This window comes from Notolepis coatsorum (genome assembly GCF_963971535.1).
Source record: "Notolepis coatsorum genome assembly, chromosome: 2".
In the NCBI taxonomy this organism is placed as follows: Eukaryota; Metazoa; Chordata; class Actinopteri; order Aulopiformes; family Paralepididae; genus Notolepis; species Notolepis coatsorum.
In genome coordinates, this window is record NC_140166.1 from 36,546,924 (window position 1) to 36,567,254 (window position 20,331).

The 20,331-nt window shown below is 46.2% G+C and overlaps 1 protein-coding gene across 1 annotated transcript in view; it reads right to left on the reverse strand.

Moving 5' to 3' along the window:
- LOC311248984 (thrombospondin-3b-like) overlaps positions 1 to 20,331 on the reverse strand; it is a 179,724-nt gene that overhangs the window by 120,094 nt on the left and 39,299 nt on the right. Inside the window, exons 6-7 of the mRNA XM_084338228.1 lie at positions 19,035 to 19,111; positions 18,206 to 18,363 (exon numbers count right to left, since the gene is read on the reverse strand). Coding sequence (XP_084194354.1) covers positions 18,206 to 18,363; positions 19,035 to 19,111 — 235 coding nt within the window. The remainder of the gene's footprint in view (positions 1 to 18,205; positions 18,364 to 19,034; positions 19,112 to 20,331) is intronic.

Here is a 20,331-nt window from a genome sequence, read left to right on the forward strand (position 1 = left end):
CCCGATCTATATCCATTGTCAAGCAGGTCATGATCTCTCTTCGAGCGGATTCATCATTTGGGCTGGGCACCGCATATGCCCCTTTGTTTAGACAGGTCATGTGCTCATATATATAGTCCCTGCCCATATGCGTTGGTTGTCTGCTTATGACTGGCAGGTCATGGTATTTTGGGTTGGGTGGTGCCCAATATTCTGATGTCTGGGTACTGGGCCCCAGTGTGTCTTCGGGACTAGGCCCACTGCGCATGGGTATGGGTTGTTCCCCGTACTCCGGGGCTACCAGGTTATAGGTGTTTGTGGGGTTCTTCAGGTAGGCCATATTCCTCCCTCTCGCCTTTCCTTCGCTGCCTGAGAAGAAAAGGTGAGACGGTTATCGCCTGTGCGCATCGAGCATGTACTACTTGGTCAAGGCTTCTGATCTTCGCCTGATGCGATCCCATATACTGGGCGCCCTCGAGCCTGGTCCCATGCCGTCGGGGTAGTGTACCCTCTTTGGTTTGATCATGGACCCCTTCCTAATGCTTCCGATCACAGGAGTGTCTTTCCCCGGGGCAATCTCCACAGAGAGGCCTCTGATAGGATGTGGCATATGCCCCACACTCAGCGTGACAGAGAGTATCACCCATTGGTATTCTTTTCCATTCACGGGTCTCTCTGTATCTCCTGGGGATATAGACTTCCCTTTCGTGCCCGTTTTAGTTACTCCAGGCCCGTCCCTCACCAGTAGTTCTAGTGATAGGGTTTCACGGAACCCTTCTCTGAGCTCTCCACTTATAGTGGTCAACCAATCGAATTCACCACCGTGTCTGTGTCCAGAGCTGGGGAAGGGCAAGGAGATCAGTCCCGAGGTTAGTAGCACAGCCCTTTTAGCCAACATCATGCGCACCAGGCTGGCTACATCCAGTAGAAGGTAATTTCCTTTTAGTCTATCATTGGTCATGACCTCCTGTCCCTTGGTGAACAGTCTTGACCTCTCCTCCGTATCCTTCACCCAGAATGTGTCTGGTCCTTTCACCAGGAACATCTTATCCCCCCTTGAAGGCATTGCCCTGGGGAAACAGGTGTTTATGGTTTTCTCAAGATAGGTTTCCATCAGGCTGGCCAGGTTTTCCGTGCTGCCCTTGAAGGCTATACCTCCTCGACCCGCGGCCCCTTTGCGGACTGGAGCATCCCCATCTTGCAGGTATCCACTGCCCTTTGTCAGGTATATTCCTGACCCTAGTTTCACTTCCGTATGGTCTTGGCATTTGGCTAGAGCATAACCCAGCCATGAGCACCCGCACTTGGATGCTAACTGTGGGGTCATAGGAGGGTACGCTGCCAGTACTATACGGGGTCCATATTCCATATAACATGCTTGGCAGACAATTATTCTGCATCCCCTCGGGCCCTCTTTTGGCCCAAAGGTGTAGGTATCATCGCCTGGGCGATATAGAGGTTTGTGATCCGTGGGGACCTGTTCTGGACGATTCCGTGATGGTCCTTGCCATAGTAGGTTAGTCACCTGGACGAGGCACAAGGTGCATTTATCCAGGTTGTGTCCCCATTTCGTCCATCTGATTATACTTCCTCCTGGTCCCTCCACAGGTTCTGCTTCCGGGGTGTCGGGGTGACGTATTAGTGATCTGTTATCCGACAGATACCCCTTTTTCGCCGCCTTAACTGCTCCATCAGCCACACCCATAAAAACGCTGGCGCCTCGTATGTTTCCAGTGTCCCCGTTCAAAGGGGACAATCCTGGCGCCATACAGATCAATATTTTGTGCCTGGCGCACTCCAAGGCGAAAGGCATGGATTCTCTAAGTCCCGGTACACCCCTTTGGGCCATCTTGCTTCCCGTTTTCTGTGGCGTAGAGCTTGAGATTCCAGCCATCTTTCCCTTTCTTCACCCGGTTTTGCGGACTTGATTTACGTGCACTATACCTAGGTTCTGTAATCTAAATCGCCTGGGACTAAGTATTTCAACGATGGTATCTTTGCTTTCACACTTCTTGCTGGGATTTCCTGCCAGGGGTTTTCGGAGCACCCACACGGCTTCACCTAAGGAGAAGGGAGAAGAGACAGCCGTGTTATCTTCTGAAACACATCTCTTATCCTCTCTTCCCAAGTTCACAGCTTGGTGTATCCTAAGGAGAGAGATTGGTTCATCCCAGGATCGCAACATATCCTCCTTGATTATCTGCTCTTTTATAGAGCGCACAGCCCTCTCGGCCACTCCGTTCGTATTGGGCTGGTAGGGCACCGAGTATTGGGCCATTACACCCGCTTCCTCCAGTAGTGTCTTCACTGTTCCGTGAGTGAAGTAGGTGGCATTATCCATCCTGAGCGATGTAGCCCTTGGCTCTTCCCTTAGGAACTGTGATATGCAGTTGCATATTACTGCAGCCGTCGGAGTGGGGATAGGGTACATTCTGAGTCTACCTGGCCCATTGTCCACTATCACCAGTCCCTGCCTGTGTTTTTTTTTCGTCCCCTCCGACATGGGTCCAAACACGTCGGCGGAAAAATGCAGCCCTGCTTCCGATACTGCTATTTGTCCCAGTGGCACAGGCTCAGGTTTCGTCCCTCTCACCAGCGCACATTGTTCACAGGCCTTCCGGATTGTTATCGCTCTTTGTTTCGCTTTAGGTATGTGAATGTGGTTGGTTCTTAGGTATACCAACATCCTCTTACTTCCAACATGTCCAAGGTTATCATGTACCAGTCGGATCATGCGAGTAGCCTCGTCCTCCGGTACTCTCACCGTGCCGTTGTCTTCCCAGGCAGTGGGCGTGACTAAGGCCAGTCTTTTGAGTTTTAGCCCGCTGACCTCAGGGCGGTTTTGGGCCAGGGTATCGACTTCTTTGTTTCCCTGGTAGTGGACCCCGGTTTCCTCCGTATGGCTTTTTAGCCATTTCCAAGCTATTTTCATGCCTCGGAATTGTTCCACTATGAGGGCCCAGAGGTCACCATGGGCCATTGGTCTGCCTGTGCTGGTTTCATATCCTTTCGCTTTCCAGTACTCCAGGTTCTCTGTTCCTCCGTTGTAACAGTATTGGCTATCGGTTACAATAAGTAGTTTCGGTATGTGCTTCCCTTTGGCCATTATTATGCCCTCCAGTATAGCTGTTACCTCTGCCGTTTGGGCTGATCCCTCGGTCCAGCCACTCGCTGTTTTGATGTTCTCATTGTTGTGTTTTAGAACATAGGCCCACTTGGCCTTTGTTCCGTCCTGTTTGTGCTGACTTCCGTCTGTGTAGAGTACCCAGTTGGGTTCGGCCTCAGGCTCGGTGAGCTTGGTTTTCGTTTCTAGGGGACACTTGGTTCCTGTTGTGATAAATCTCATTTTAGGATCTGTTAACATCATTGACCAATGTCCCCATCGTGAGGTCATGGCCCTCGAGCCTGTAATAGTTCCCTTCGAGGCACTCTGCAGGGCAGGAAATTCGGTGGTTACTATTATATCTTTGTCTTGAGCCAAGTCCTTCAGGGCATTCCAGAATCTAAATACTCCACATAGGATTCGTTCTTCTTCCGTATACCGCTCCTCCGTATTGGTGAACTGCATGGATAAAAGTAGACAAGGGGTCTTCCCCTTTCTATCCTGACATTTCAGAGTTATCCCTTGCGTACCCTCCACTTGTGGGAATACTTCTAGATGTTTGGTGGGGTCTCTTTTTTCCAGATCTTTGCAGTTTTCCAGCACATGGGTTTTGAACACCGTCCAGCCTGGCTCCACTTCCTCTATGGGGATGTTCCTATTCCTAGGGTTTTTTCCCTCGAGAGCTTTGCCTTTCAGTTTGTGGAGCGGGGATGCTTTTGTCGCATAGCCAGGCACATGGGTCATAATGTGGCCGCATTTTCCCATGGCAGAGTCCAGCTGACTCAGGGACACAGGCTTCTCAATGGCCGCTACCTGATCCAGGTATTCCCTGCTGACTGACTTTCCGGTGTCCGTTATGTTGAAACCCAGATACCTCAGGGTATGTTTCGCGATCTCGCACTTCTTGAGGCCTATCTTTAACCCGGCCCTGGAGAGGCGGGTCACTACCTGGTCCAGTAGTTCCAAGTGTTCTTGTTCCGAGTCATTGGTCCAATACACGTCGTCGATGTATATGGTGACGTCCAGGCCTCTTAGGATGTCCTCTATGACTCCTTGGAACACATTCGGGGAGTTTTTATACCCCTGTGGTAAAACTGTCCATCCATAGGACAGCCCGTTCCAGGTGAACGCCGTCTTTTGGGTGGATAGGGGGTCGATAGGTACTGACCAGAATCCATTAGCCAGGTCAATGCTAGACTTCCAACGTTTGTTGGGCAGATTCCTGGTTGTCTGTGCTATGTTTATCATTGTCCTGGTATCTGAGCATGTTCTAGCATTCAGGGCAATTAAGTTGTGCACTAATCTCCATGACCCATCAGGTTTGGGGACTCCCATTACAGGGGTATTTGTTAGAGCAGAGTCCAACATAGTCAACACGCCCATTTCTTCCAATTCCGCGATGGTTTCTGTCAGCTCCTTTTTGCACCTCGGGTCCACCCTGTGCTGTGCTTGTCTCGGTGGTATGGTCCCCTTTATAGTGTGTGTATACTTGGGGTCCACCCTTCCCACGTCGTTCTTGTGGGCAGCATATAAGCCTCTCTTGAGTATTTCTCGTATGAGGATTTTCTCGTGGCTTTCGGACTCTTCCACTACCTTTTCCATTTCGCCCCGTATGTCCACTGGCTTCATATATTTGACACGGACTCCGTGCTGTGTCCTTTGCGGGTCACCCTTGGGTATGAATTTTTCCTTTTCGTACAGTAGTATCAAGTCTTTTGGGGATAACAGGGGTTCCGAATTAGGTGGTCCTACCACTCCTGATATCCCATGCTTCTCCCCCGTTCCCATGAGGGCTCTGGTCCCATTACCTAATTCCACTTCTATGGATCCGGTAATGGGTGTATTTACATGTAGGGAAATTTCTGCTCCGGTGTCTACTAGGTATTGGTCGTTTCCCACTTGACACGTTAACTTCCCATCCGTCTCCTGTGTCTTGAGTGCAATAGCATTCAGTAGGGGCCTCTCCTGGGGATCTATATTGAGGGTTAATAGACTCTCTGTCACTCTGTCTTCTTCCCATGTTCGAGTGTCATCTGTCACATCACCAGGAGGCCAGGATTCTATTCTCTCTCCTTCCGGGATTTGAATTCCTCCCTTGTTGCCCTCCTTTCTGCTTGCTTTTCTGGGGTTAATGCGGCCCACTCGTCGGGAGGTAGGTACATGTAATTCTTCTTCCCTTCCTTGTCCTTGGTTATCCTCGGGGGGAACTCCTGGGAGCCCCCCCTTTTGTTGTTTTTTGAGTAAGTAGGTTTAACGTTAGCCGCTGGCTGTTGCTGGGCTCTGGGATGCCGAATTTGAGCCTTCTCCTCTCGTGGGTTCTCCCCTTTCCTTTCACTTTTATTGTATTTGGTTTGAGAAAGCATTTTGACTTGGTCATACAGCATGCATTCCGTCCGTAACTGATCTCGGGACCATGCTGCGCATTTGGCTGCAAGACGGTTACCCCCTGGTACTCCTATGAACAATTTTTCAAGTAGTAAGCCTGATCCTTGCACAGGTCCTCCACGTATGACTGATTCCGCTGCAACAGTGAGAGACACACTCCCGTCTCTCACCTGTGGGATTAGTTTCTCCACCATATTTTCCCCTGGATCTTGACCGGGGGTTCTCACTTCTATTTCCATCATTTGGGCCATAGACGCCCCTTCGGGGATCTCCAGTCCTTTGAGGTGTCGCAAAATGCGAGCGGCATCCGGGTCATCGTAGAGAGGGGACCCATGGAAAATCTGAGCAATCCTATGGATATAAGCAGCCTGGGTCTCCCCATGATTCATTTCTGGGGCCAGTTTCTTGAGCACTTGGGTTTTGCTCAATAATTCTTGTGCTTTGTTGCTTTCTCCATATTGGGCACTGTCATACAGACTCCTGTCGGTATGTAAACTCTTTCCTCTTGGTCGGTATATGTCTCCGGGAGATTGGGCCAGTATGGAGTGAGGGCTTACCTCCGGGCGGTGTTCCTCTGTGCTGTGTCTCAGGGCTCGGATTGGGCTTATGGACGGGGCTTTGTTCAACCAGTGTCTTTCTCTCCTGGCTATTTCGGCCATGGCCCTGTCCCGTTTGTACACTTGTTCGCGCAGTACGTCATAGCCAGCATGTAAATATGCATGCTTGTATGGTTCCGTTATTCCCGGGTGAGACAACACTTTCTCTGCCTCAGGTGACCGTGCTAAGGCCCGAGCCTTCCTCCATGTCACGGGATATGCTGGCATAATATCCCCTGTTTCTTCTCCTGCCAATTCTCCTTCACTTTCGTCGGAGACGTCCTCCAATCCTGAGCTCCAGGTCAAGCCTGAAGGTGACTGGAAGGCGGTGCCCTTCAGGGGGGGCCCGGGGCCCATAGGTCTCAGTTTGACCGGTTTGGCTCTCTTGTTCCGAGGCCTAGGAGGTTCGCCCCTTGGGTACCGAACTCTCTCCCTTGATCTTGACCGAGATGAGGACATTGAGGAGGCTCTGGAGCTTGACCGATCCCGGTCTCCCTCTTCTTCTGAGTCCTGATCTGGATCAGTATACTCCGGTCCGCTATCTATCGGGTCGTCCCCTGACTCCTGGGGACAGCCTAGTCGTCTAAGAATACTCTTAGCCCGGGATTTGGCAAGTCCATCCCTTTCTGGTTCAAACTGTACTGTTGGTTTCCGGGGAGTGGATGATCTCCCTCTTTCTGTTGTTCGGGAGGAGCTCTGGGAATTGGACTTTTCCTTCCTGGGTCCAATTCCCGACCCCTTAGAGTCTGGAGGGGGATTGAGGGGTACCGATGCCGGTTCACTGTCCTCATCCTCCTCACTCTCTCCTGCTTCAGTCAAGGCCTGGGTTATTCCCTCATGGTCCTTGGGTTCTACCATGAGGCAGATTTCCGTGTGTTTTGCACTTCTTATGGTTGAGATTGCGCGGACTACTGCCTCCCCCAACCATATGCCTCTTTGGCCATATACTCGAGACCTGCCCCACATCAGGTTTATAGCTAGTCGGTAGGGCATGTCCTTGGTACCATGGCCAGCATAGATTTCTCTTCTCTGCAGTAGATCCTTCATCCGGGACACCAGATTGTCCCAGTTCTTTTGTGAGGACTGTACTTTATTGTACCTGTTTTGGCTTAGTGTCACATGGACAACTTTCTCCGCGTGAAACACATTATAATCACACTCAGTGATTACTGCCTTGCCCGGTTTCAGGGGTTCTTTGGTCCTTATTTCCATCACCTGTTTCCTCAGGTTCCGGTAATAAGCGCCTCCTGCCGCTACCATGCTCGTTTCCCATCTACCATAGCTCGTCAAAGATGGTCCAGTGAAGGTGAGAATTGACCATGGTGCGTCAGAGTTGTCGGTCCAGACTGGGTAGTTAGTGACTGTTATGTCTGGTGTTTCTTTGTGAGAGTCTGTAAATATTCCTCTCGCCCCGGAGTGTTCACCACGGCGAGAGGTGTAGGCTGCTCTCGCTTGTTTCACTTCCTCGTGAACACGTGGTCCTGGGCTTAAGTACCCCAGGGAGTAATCTCGCCCTGGGGTTGATGTAGCCATTGGTGTAGCTGATCCCCCCAGCGTCTGTAGTTGTCCCCCGCTAGTAACTTCCCTCGTTTCACATCCAGAGGGGTCACTAATGGAGCGGGGTTCCCTCTGGCTGATGTACTTGTGAGGGGGTACAGGCCGTGCTTGGTCTGCGTCTGCTCCTGAGTCCTGACTACGTTCCTGCGTCACCCCCTCCTGGGTGTGCCTCGCACCGGAAAACTGGAGTGCAGGGCTTCCAGGGTTAGTGAAACCCCCTGAGCCTTCTCTCTCAGTGCTGGGGGGCCGAGTGTCTGGTATTTCCTCATACATCCTCCCGGGTCCAGACGGGGGCCACGTGATTTGGGCCCTCTGTTCTGAGTGACTCGCTTCCCGCGGTGTTCCCTGAGGACCAGACCATGTCTGGTTTCTGTATGCCACCTCGTTCATGACCTGTGTGAGGTCTCCGACCATAGTGGGCTCAATTTCTTCGAACAGATTTCCCCAGCCATTTCGGTAATGTGATGGCCATGCCTCCATTTGAGCTCTGCGCACTGTGTTTGCTTGGTATTTGTCCGGGACTAGCAAGACCACTGCCATGGATGCAGCCGGTATTTCTTGGTAGGCTTCCAAGAAGCACCATATGCTCGTGTTGACGTCATAGTGCCAAATCCCTGTTCCGAACAGTGTCATGACTAGGCTTGTTATGCCTACTCTCTGGGCTTGTCTGAAAATGCTCCTGTAATATGCCAGGAGTACTCGGGTTTGGCCTTCAAGGTCTGTTCCGGGCAGTATGTCTTGCATGGCAATTGTCAGTATCCCCTCGTAACCCTTATTTTTAAGTAGGTAGGGGACTCCTACCAACACTGTGCCATCCTTAAGGAGGTTATGAGGTTGTCTGGCCACTTCTCTTGCACACCAGTCGGCGTAGCCGGGTCCTGCCATGTCTTGTATGGCTTTTGCCATTCCCCCCCCATTACGTAGGCCTCTGTTGGCTGGGTTAACCACAAATGTGTGGTTTCCTTTTGGTACAAAATTTTTTAACCATATGGAGCAGACCCATAGGTGCTGTATATGCTTAGGGTTTCCTGGTTGAGATCTGGGTTTGATAGTACATGAGATTTCATTCAACCTTGACATGCCAGGGGGCATGGTCTGCTCCTCTGGCGTAGAGTTTGTTGTAGGGACTTGGGGCAGGGGGCTCCACTGTCCCTGAAGTCCCAGGCCTTCGGGCCAGTATGCAGGGGCCGTAGCCGTCGGAACCGTTCGTGTTCCAATTACGGCCTGCTGTACAGCTGGCAGCTCTGGATATAGGGGTTCGCTTGGTTCTGTGAATTCCTCACTTCCCGCAAACGTATCAGGGGACTCAGGGCGGTCCTCCCGTTCTCCTGGGTAGTCCAGACCCAGGTCGGGTATAAACACTCCCAATCCCTCCTCCGAGGGTAATTCCTCCTCTATGGTGTGGGAATGATTGTGAGACATCGTGTTAGCACTGGTTTGTTAGCCGATGGTGAGCTAGTTAGCTTCCGTCTGGCTTCGTGTCACGTAGCCTCGGGCTAGGTAGCCATCCAGTTAGCATTCAGTACACTCCTGGCTTGTTGGCGGATGGCGAGCTAGTTAGCTTCCAGTTCTGTGAACGGTCTTTTTGACTGTGCTTCACATCCAGTCTCTCCTTACAAACAGGGTCTCTGGGCTAGGGAACCCTCGCTTTTCTGTGAACGGTCGTTTTGACTCGCTTCACATCCACACTCCGCTCCTTACAAAGTGTCTCTGGGCTAGGAAGCCCTCGCTTTTCTGTGAACGGTCGTTTTGACTCGCTTCACATCCACACTCCGCTTACAAACAGTGTCTCTGGGCTAGGAAGCCCTCGCTTTTCTGTGAACGGTCGTTTTGACTCGCTTCACATCCACACTCCGCTTACAAACAGTGTCTCTGGGCTAGGAAGCCCTCGCTTTTCTGTGAACGGTCGTTTTGACTCGCTTCACATCCACACTCCGCTCCTTACAAAGTGTCTCTGGGCTAGGAAGCCCTCGCTTTTCTGTGAACGGTCGTTTTGACTCGCTTCACATCCACACTCCGCTCCTTACAAAGTGTCTCTGGGCTAGGAAGCCCTCGCTTTTCTGTGAACGGTCGTTTTGACTCGCTTCACATCCACACTCCGCTCCTTACAAAGTGTCTCTGGGCTAGGAAGCCCTCGCTTTTCTGTGAACGGTCGTTTTGACTCGCTTCACATCCACACTCCGCTTACAAACAGTGTCTCTGGGCTAGGGAACCCTCGCTTTTCTGTGAACGGTCGTTTTGACTCGCTTCACATCCACACTCCGCTTACAAACAGTGTCTCTGGGCTAGGGAACCCTCGCTTTTCTGTGAACGGTCGTTTTGACTCGCTTCACATCCACACTCCGCTCCTTACAAAGTGTCTCTGGGCTAGGAAGCCCTCGCTTTTCTGTGAACGGTCGTTTTGACTCGCTTCACATCCACACTCCGCTCCTTACAAAGTGTCTCTGGGCTAGGAAGCCCTCGCTTTTCTGTGAACAAAGCATTAAAGTGATTTTTGCATTGCAACTTCACCCAGCAGAATTTTCACAGTAATCACAAATATATACTCTAAATGCGACTCTTTCTTCGAGTAGAACTTTCTACTTTTTTTTTGACTGTAAGAAAACATTACGTAACTTTTTAGTCATGAGTAAACCTTTTTACCGCAATCACAAAAATATACTTTAAGCGTGATCCTTTCTTTAAGTAGAACCTCCTACTTTTTTTGACTGTAAGAAAACATTACGTAACTTTTTAGTCATGAGTAAACCTTTTTACCGTAATCACAAATATATACTCTAAATGCGACTCTTTCTTCGAGTAGAACTTTCTACTTTTTTTTGACTGTAAGAAAACATTACGTAACTTTTTAGTCATGAGTAAACCTTTTTACCGCAATCACAAAAATATACTTTAAGCGTGATCCTTTCTTTAAGTAGAACCTCCTACTTTTTTTGACTGTAAGAAAACATTACGTAACTTTTTAGTCATGAGTAAACCTTTTTACCGTAATCACAAAAATATACTTTAAGCGTGATCCTTTCTTTAAGTAGAACCTCCTACTTTTTTGATTTTGCCAAATCTGTAATTTAATTTTACTCCAGAGGATTTTGACAGTAGTCCTGTCTTCTTCGGCCGTTTTAGCACCTATTTTGGTTAGTATAAATGCACATCGCCAGGGACGCCATGTTGAGCACCGGTCGTAAACCGAGGTCAGATTGATTATCCCATAACTCTTTAGTCCGAATCCCAGCTTCAAGCAGCGTCCCGCGAAGCGTGGGACATCTAGGACTCAATTTGTCTATAACGTTCAGGGCTTAAACTCAGCAGACCTCGGCTCACACACAGGAACCCCCCGTCCCCTCCAGTAATACAGTTGATTAAATGGAGTTGCGGGGTATATTTTTATTCTATTTGCACTGGGAAGGACTCTCTTTACTTAGATGAGGTCCATTTTCCCTATCCTATGTACACGTATTATCACTATATGGCTTTACTTGATAATCCCATTATACAGAATCCACCTTTAGTCCTTAATTTACTCTGTTCGCCGTTGAGTTTACTGTATGGCATTACTTGATAAAACCAGGCTTGCCGAACCCACCTTTCTCCTTACTCACAATGATATACCTTCTCCTCCTCCTCCGTCTGGGGAAAAAGTTCTTTTTTATATCATATATTAGGCACAATACAGGCACATTCAGGCACATTATCATTATTATTATTATTATTATTATTACTGGTAAAGTTACAATGCAAAAATACATCTCCATCCTTACCCGTCTTTTTGGGAAAAATAGAAGCAAAACGTGGTTTCCAAAAGAAGATTGTTTTTATTTTTTAACAGTAGAAAATTACATTTAAGGGTTCAGTTTCATTTATAAAAGTACACAGGTTTTTCAGCTTACTATATATCAGGTTTCAGTCATCTCCTCAAAATCTCTCAAAAAAGTCTGCCTCTTCATCGGCAACCGTCTCTTTTATTTGATATTGTATCGTATTTCTGATTGGTCTAAACACAGTGATGTCAAATGGTCATCATTTCTGTTTAGCAAACCAACATACAATACATAATTTCGTTATGGACTCCTCCTTCGTTGTACTATCGTTACTGCTAGTTACCTAGTGATTTTTAAGTAACCGAAAGTCCCTTTTTCCTTCTAAACAGACAACGGCTTTGTCTGTGGTGACCACGTGATTTCGTACCATGTACGAGGCCTCTCCAGTATCTCTTAAGGATCCCTCCAGACAAACAGTTTTTACACATTATTCTGTTAGTATTATTCTCTACTGACACTCAATTTATAAGCATGCCATTTTGAAAACTTTTACTGTACACATCAAACATTTAATTGTTATATAGTTTCCTTTTTTAAGATCTCCCTCTATAGATTCAAGACTCTGTTTTTCAACCAGCAACCCTTCCCGTCTGAAAGGGTTAACATTTACAGCTCCCTCTCCTCTCCTGTTGCATCCTCAGGGCCACATTCCTCAGGTTAACTCCCCTTTCACAGACACCAGCCCCTTCTATGGAGACATTTAAAGGCTCAGTTCCATTTTTTTTATAAGTAGAGCCATCATAGTCTTTCCAGAGTTTAGTTTACAGATTTATACTAGTCATATAGGAACGACCCAGGATGTCATTGTCCAAAAGTGTCACTCGTTCTGTGGCATTTCACACCCACTCTGTCATTCTGGGAGATCATTGTCCATCATCAATTGAATAATGAAGCATATAATTACATGTGAAAAATAGGTATATACGGCTATATTGGAACGACTCAGGATGTCTATTTCAAAATGTGTCATTTGTTTTGTGACACTTTACACTTGTTTCAATTGGGGTCCTTTTGTAATCAATTCATATTACATTTAGTGACAAACAGACAGACACTACTAAACAGAACAGCATACAGTTTAGAGTAGACATGACAGATACTAGAAGACAAAAAATATCAACATACCTTGAAGCTGAAGGTTTAATTCATTCAGCTTTCCAAAGACATCGCTGAGATAGGCCAGTTTCATCAGAAATTGTTCATCATTCATTGAACTTGCTTGCAGCTTCTTGCATGCTCTCCTCTTCCAAGAACACCAGAATCTCCTCTCGTATTTCAAAGACCCGCGACAACACCTTGCCTCGCTGTGAAACAGCACTGCAGAATGGTCAGCTCCCATCTCCTCACACAGCGCAGAGAACAGGCGCGCTTTCAGGGGTCGGGTTTTGATGACATTTACCACGTTTATAACTTGTCAAAACCTCATTCAGCTCAGGGCTAAGCTGTCTTGACGCTAGCGCCTCTCTGTGAAGGACACAGTGCGTCCATTGCGCATTTGGCGAGACCCCCTTGATGAGCGCCTGTAGCCCCCTCCTTTTCCCTGCCATGGCCTGCAAAAGCCCACACAGAAGAGCAAAAGCCCACACAGTTCTCCCATTTCAGTCCATGTTCTGTCAGGTAACTGTCAATCATTTTGAAGAGCTCATCAGCTGTCGCTCTGTTTTTGACATATTTGCAAAACAGCAGATCTTCACTCAGTGACTGGGAATTTACAAAGCGAACATAGGAAATAAGCAAACAGTCTTTATTGCTGTCAGTGGCCTCATCCACTTGTATTGCAAAACGTTTGTCTTTCAGTGACTCCGTGAGTTGTTCTTCCAGATCATTCAAAATGTCACATATATGTCTTGCAATGGTGTCATTGGACAGGGGGATACACTTCAATTTTGCGGCGGTTGTCTCATCAATTATTGTGGACACCATATCAAGAGCAGCGGGGAGGATGAGATCCTCAGATATCATGTGTGGTTTCTTACACTTGGCGATTCTGTATGCGACCGTATGATGCCAGTTGTGCTTTGCTGTTCACTGATGCAGCTTTTACCATTTGCTTTATTCCTCGAGTTTTCTCTTACTACCGCGTTGCCAAGCGCGGGGAGCTGAATGAACCCAGAGCGAGAGCGGGGAGGCGTGACCGCTTGCTTTGTTTTATGGGCGTGCGTTCAGCACATAAAAACAGTAAAAACACACATTTCTCCTGGTCGCTCACGCCCCCCATCATGCCTCTGCGCACCACACTTTGAGAAACACTGGATCAGATGTTCTCCAAAAAGATTATTCCAATTCCTGATCGCCATTCCAAATATCGATCGCGTTTATTGATTCAGCGTTGGGTACTGTAAATATGTATTCCACACGTTTTCCGGCTCTGCGATCACTTGGGTCTCTTCAGATGCCTCGCCGGAGAAGTAAAATGAGGAGGCTGGACCCCCCCCCCCCCATCAGTCTAATCCAATGGGGTGCAGTACCATCCGGAGAGACGATAGGGGGCGGTATTTTCCTAATGGAGCTCAGAGAGTCTGCAGCACTAGCGTGAGGCTCGATTGATGAAATATGAATTCAAATCGCTAATAAAAGAAAATACAACAAACAAACACTATATAGCGTTGGTGGCCTTCAACAGTCGGCATGAACTAACGACAAAACGCGTCCGTGGCACTCAAAGTGTTAAAGAGTTTGATGGGGGGCGCCCCAGTGGCACGGCCGACCCGGGTTCGATTCCCGAACCCGTCGTTATTCGTCGAATGTCTTCCCCCCACTCTGTCTCCTGTTTCACCTCTCTCTCTCTCTCTACTGGACTGCCCAGTAGAATAAAGCGATAAAACGCTAAAAAAGAAATCTTAAAAAAATTTCAAAATAAGAGTTTGATGGAAAATAAACTCAACATAAACAAACTTTTTCCAGCTACAAAATACATTAAAAAAAAAAATGTACCCATTTAGTTAGTTAGTCCTTGTATTAAGAGCTGATTCATATGTACCCGTTGTCTAGCGTTAGTCTTGTCTTCTTGACTTGAGTCCTTGTATCAAGAGCTCAGTCAATGAACTAGAGTGAAAACATGTCTCCGTTTGGGCTACCCATTTGATTACAGTTGGATCACTTATTGGGCCTTTAACCATGGTGTAACCATAACTATATAATCTGGTACACAATGAGGTAGACTATGGTTGGTCATTGGACCTACTGTAAATGAACACAAGAATAGGGATTGGTGTTTTATATTAAAGAGCAGTTGAGCCAAGAGAAACCCTGGCATACATACATTATATATATGTAACGGTTGTGACAATTAGTCCTTGTATTAAGAGCCGATTCATATGTACCTGTTGTCTAGTGTTAGTCCTTGTATTAAGAGCTCAGTCATATTTACCTGTTGTCTAGTATCAGTCCTTGTATCAAGAGCTCAGTCAATGAACTAGAGTGAAAACATGTCTCCGTTTGGGCTACCCATTTGATTACAGTTGGATCACTTATTGGGCCTTTAACTACTGGTGTAACCATAACTATATAATCTGGTACACAATGGCTAGGAGAGGTAGACTATGGTTGGTCATTGGACCTACTGTAAATTAACACAAAAATAAGGATTGGTGTTTTATATTAAAGAGCAGTTGAGCGAAGAGAAACCCTGGCTGGCATACATACATTATATAATATGTAACGGTTGTGACGACACCTCAAACTTCGATGCCCCGAGGGAGATTCGAACACGGGTCTGCCACGCCGCGTGCAACAACACAGACCGCTATTATCAAGAGGTGAATTCACTTCTTTGTACCGTGTCTATGCGTCTTTTGAGGATGTGAGAGTGAGTTTATCCCCTTGCACCGCTACTCACCCCAGCCCTTCGTGACTGTGCTTCACGATACCATCCTGGCACCGCTACTCACCCCAGCCCTTCTTGACTGCGCTTCACGATACCATCCGTTACATATAGTCAAGATGAGAAGCACGTTCAGTCACAGACTCATACACCCCCCCCCCCCCCCAACACTCAACTAACCGCCTCGGCCAGTCCTTCATACCAGCAGCCATCAGGCTCCACAACAGTGGGCAGGGACTGCTGCCAGACGTCTCGTCTCTCTCTACAAACCTAAAAAGGACAATAACACTACCTTATGCATACTGCACCTTATGTGATACTGTGTGAATACTGTATATTTCAGTTAGTTAGTTAGTTCATTATATTGACTGGTTATATTGTTTACACTGCTTGTTTTTACTACCTGTACCTCCCCTCCCCATGCTGCCTGAATTTCCCCAAGGGGATCAATAAAGGAATATCTTACCTTATCTTATATATAAAAAGAGACAGAATTCAGCATTTTCTTTACTTTTCTCTTTTTTTACTTTTAATGACCTGAAATCAAGTCAAAATCCTGTTTGCCAAAGTGAAACCCGACAAAACCTTAAAGGACATGGTTCACAGACAACCCGCCCCAACGCAAATAAACCTATAAAAAGAAAAGGCGTTCCATTCTTGAATTATATTAAATTGTCCTTGAAGATTCCGCGACAAGCCGTGGTACATTATGCCTCCTGGGATGTAGAGAATATGAACACATTAGAAAAGAAATGGAGAAACCACCCACATCATTACAGATGCCTAAAATATGCTTTACTGACAACAAAAGGATGACTATGAGTTAATTGGTGGTTGAGTTATTTAGGAATGCTTTTCCATTCCCCATATTGTCCGTTACACGCGGCACATGGAATACGTTTTTGAGAAATGTTCATAATGTAGAGGGAGTCACTTCACTCCTCTTCTTCATCGTCGTCGTCCTCTTCGTCGTGGCCCGGCGCCTCCAGTGCCGCGGTTTGGACTCGCTCGATGCTAACGATGCCTGTAAAGACGGCGTAACCCAGCATGGCTCCCAACGCAAACAGTGCAGACAGGATCTGGTTGCGCCTCTTATGGGGCTCGTGGTCAAAGTCACTGCCGTCCGTGTGCGCCGGTGTCTTGGGGCTCGAGGCCTCTGGAAAAGAAACATGACAAGACGGGTGAAGACACTCACTTGCATTTGCAAACATTTTTCAACACGTGACTCACTTGACGGGCCAGTGGTGTGATGCCAGCTTCTTCTCTACATGAACGAAGCTTCTGCCTCTCTTATTTTTTGTTTGTTTCTTTGTTAAGATGTATTCTAAACCCTTAAGGAACACACTAACATTTGGGGAAATTAGCTTACCGTCTTCTCCAGAGAGAGACAAGAAGATAGATACCAGTTTCCTCTCTGTGCGTTCAGTAGAAAGCGATCTGGCTGCATGTTAGCCTAGCTTAGCACAATGAATGGAAGCGGACATGACCGGGTAGCCTAGGCATTGTCCAACTAACACCTCTCCCGAAGGCTAACCAGCCATGTCCGCTTCCATTCACTGTGCTAAGCTAGGCTAACATGCAGCCAGATAGCTTTCTACTGAAGGCACAGAGAGGAAACTGGTATCTATCTTCTTGTCTCTCTCTGGAGAAGACGATACGCTAATTTCCCCAAATGTTGGTGTGTTCTTTTAAACATTTGACACCCATTTATATTTAGGTTATATTCTATCAAGACATGTCAATACCTATTCAGCCTTCTGTGTTTGCTGAACCCGAAGGTGTCAAGTTACCACATAATTGGCCCAGGAGAGGTTTTTGTGACATCACACATACAACTCAGCCCCTGTCCACACGAACGCAGGGTTTTATGTAACCGTGATTTAATGTGCACAGTTGCACTGTTCGTCCACACGCATCCGGGTTTTTGGAACACTGCAACCGTGATCTTTTAAAACCGGAGTCCAGGGTGAAGTTTTGAGCGCATCCCGGTTTCAGTGGTTGCGTGTGGACATAGTAACCGAGATTATTTCCAGTGTTTACGGCAGAGCTGTCTTTTTCTGGTCTGCATCCCCTTAACAATTGTTTGTATTGAGCCGTATTGTATTGTACCCATTCTGCAATCTGTTAAATAGAGTTTTCATCCATTCATTCTACTAGCGTTAACGTTACTAGTACAATCAATAGCGAGCGATATAACAACATTAACCAGACTGCTATATTAACAATGTTTGTGTCCAGCAAGATAGTCTCCCATGTGTAACGTTACTACGCTAATGTACGCTAGCCACAATGCTAACTATTATAATGGCAAATCCCAATCACATTAGCACGTAAGCTAACAAAATCTGCGATATTTTTGTGAGACTAAACTCGCCGCTCTTGGTGGTAAATTGTGTTGATGTTGGTTTTGTTTCATCAACAAATGAGGCAGAACACACAGTGAATGTATCCTTTTTTGTTTATTGCACTTTGTTCTTGCTGCAAACAAATAATGAATGCTAAATTTAATGTTCAAGCGAGAAATTTAAAGATGATGGGTTTCTGTTTTGTGGACAGGATGTTATAACGTAGTGACCAACCCTTCTGATTAGTTGAAATGGCCTTCATGTTTGAACTACATCGCCACCTATTGCTTTGGCATTGTACTACATGTATATTACATCAGTTTTACAGTTGCCGTGAGTACGCGGTTATTTTTTTAAACCACCCGTGTGTACGGAGGTTTCTTTTTTTTAAACCCTCTGTGTCAACATTCTGTATCATCGCAGTGAAAGGGTTAACCATTTGGTAGCATGGCAGTGAAAGGGTTAACCTTCTGTATTGTCACGGTGAAAGGGTTAACCATTTTGGTAGTGTGGCAGTGAAAGGGTTAAGTAGCAGATAGGGCCCCAGGGTTCCAAAGATCTGCGCTGTCCCTTTAAGAGACTGCGTGAAGACGACTCACCAGGGCCCGTTGAGGGAAAGTACAGGACCAAGATGTTGGTGCAGAAGAGACGCAGGTTGTCCAGGGAGTTCAAGTGCTGCTGCAGCTTCCCGTTGGGCATTTTGATCTTCAGCAGAGGAGCCAAGTGGCTGAAGACATAGGCATCCAATGAGGATGGCCTGGAGACACAGAGACACCGTCATACAAAACAAGCAGGTACATGAGCTTTACTTAAAGGTTGAACAAAACCTTTTTTTACAAAAAACAAAAAATGTAAACAAAGTGCAATTCCAAGAGGGGCTCGTTTGTCTAGAGGTCGCTGTTTGGTTAAAGGTAGTATCTATAATGTCATCAATGTCGCAACCAAACAATTTACGTTTTGCAATTTGACTTGCTAACACAGAAAATGATTAGGGATGATACATCATCATAGAAGAGTTTGTGCTCTTAACGTAAGGCTTACCAAAAAAGTAGGCCAGGTGCATAAGGTTAACACAATAGTCCAATGTATGAAGAAAAAGCCAACACACTGATAAAAACTCTTTAGATGCAAAAATAAATACATAATTTATTTACATGGTGAAAAAACACTTTGTCTCATTTTTCATCATGTAAATTAAATATCTAATGTTGATCTAAAGAGCCTCTTTTCAGACCGTCTTCATGGGAGGGACGAGACATCCCTTGGTTTTGCTTTTAAAAAGCTTCCATGGCAGATTTTTGAATAAAAACCAAAGCTATAATGTCAATTGACTTGATAGAATTCAGTTGTGACTTTTCTCAAATGTGGGAAAAAGAAAACAACACACATGATGCTCTTGGACCATTTGAAGTCACTGAAGTCACTTACGAATCACCAAAGAAGAACTTGTGCGAGCCCAGGCGCTGGGAGAGCAGCGTCATGCACTCCAAGGCATCATGGTACAGCTGACAGGGGAGATGCAAAGCACACAGACACTTATCAGCATGGACACACAAGAGGCATTCATTCACATTTACATTTAGTCATTTAGCTGACACTTTTATCCAAAGTCAGCAGGAGGGGGGTACACCTCTGGCAGCTATGCTATAGGTAAGTGGTATTGTTCGTCAAACAGTGTCTTGAGTGCTACAGTAGTGCATAGTAGTATATAGACATAATTAGCATAGTAGGTAGAAGTATAGGTATAGTAGAATAGTACATAGTAGATCGTAGAATAGACATAGTAGCATAGTAGGTAGTAGATATTAGTATAGACATACTAGCATAGTACATAGTAGATAGTAGTATAGACATATTAGCATAGTAGGTAGAAGTATAGGTATAGTAGCATAGCACATAGTAGATAGTAGTATAGACATAGGAGCATAGTAGGTAGTAGATAGTAGTATAGACATAGTAGCATAGCACATAGTAGATAGTAGTATAGACATATTAGCATAGCACGTAATAGATAGTAGTATAGACATAGTAGCATAGTAGGTAGTAGATAGTAGTATAGACATAGTAGCATAGCACATAGTAGATAGTAGTATAGACATAGGAGCATAGTAGGTAGTAGATAGTAGTATAGACATAGTAGCATAGCACATAGTAGATAGTAGTATAGACATAGTAGCATAGCACATAGTAGATAGTAGTATAGACATATTAGCATAGCACGTAGTAGATAGTAGTATAGACATAGTAGCATAGTAGGTAGTAGATAGTAGTATAGACATAGTAGCATAGCACATAGTAGATAGTAGTATAGACATAGTAGCATAGTAGGTAGTAGATAGTAGTATAGACATAGTAGCATAGTAGGTAGTAGATAGTAGTATAGACATAGTAGCATAGTAGGTAGTAGATAGTAGTATAGACATAGTAGCAATAGTTGATAATAGTAGAAGACCCCTCAACAGTCGTATTTGCATTCACCAAATGCCATTGACAGGTGAGAGAGCCTATAGATCATATGTTGACATCCTGGAGACCGTCTGGGACACTTTCTGTGTCCTCAGTTTGTGACTGTTACAGGACAATTGTAGAATATTACTGTAATCGTAAGTAAATATACCACAAGAGCTGCTGCTTCTTTAGCTCACCCTCCATCCTTCCTCTCATAAAAGCTGCCTTCATGCCAATACCTGGTTGCCTTGGCGATTAACTATCTGACCCACTTGCT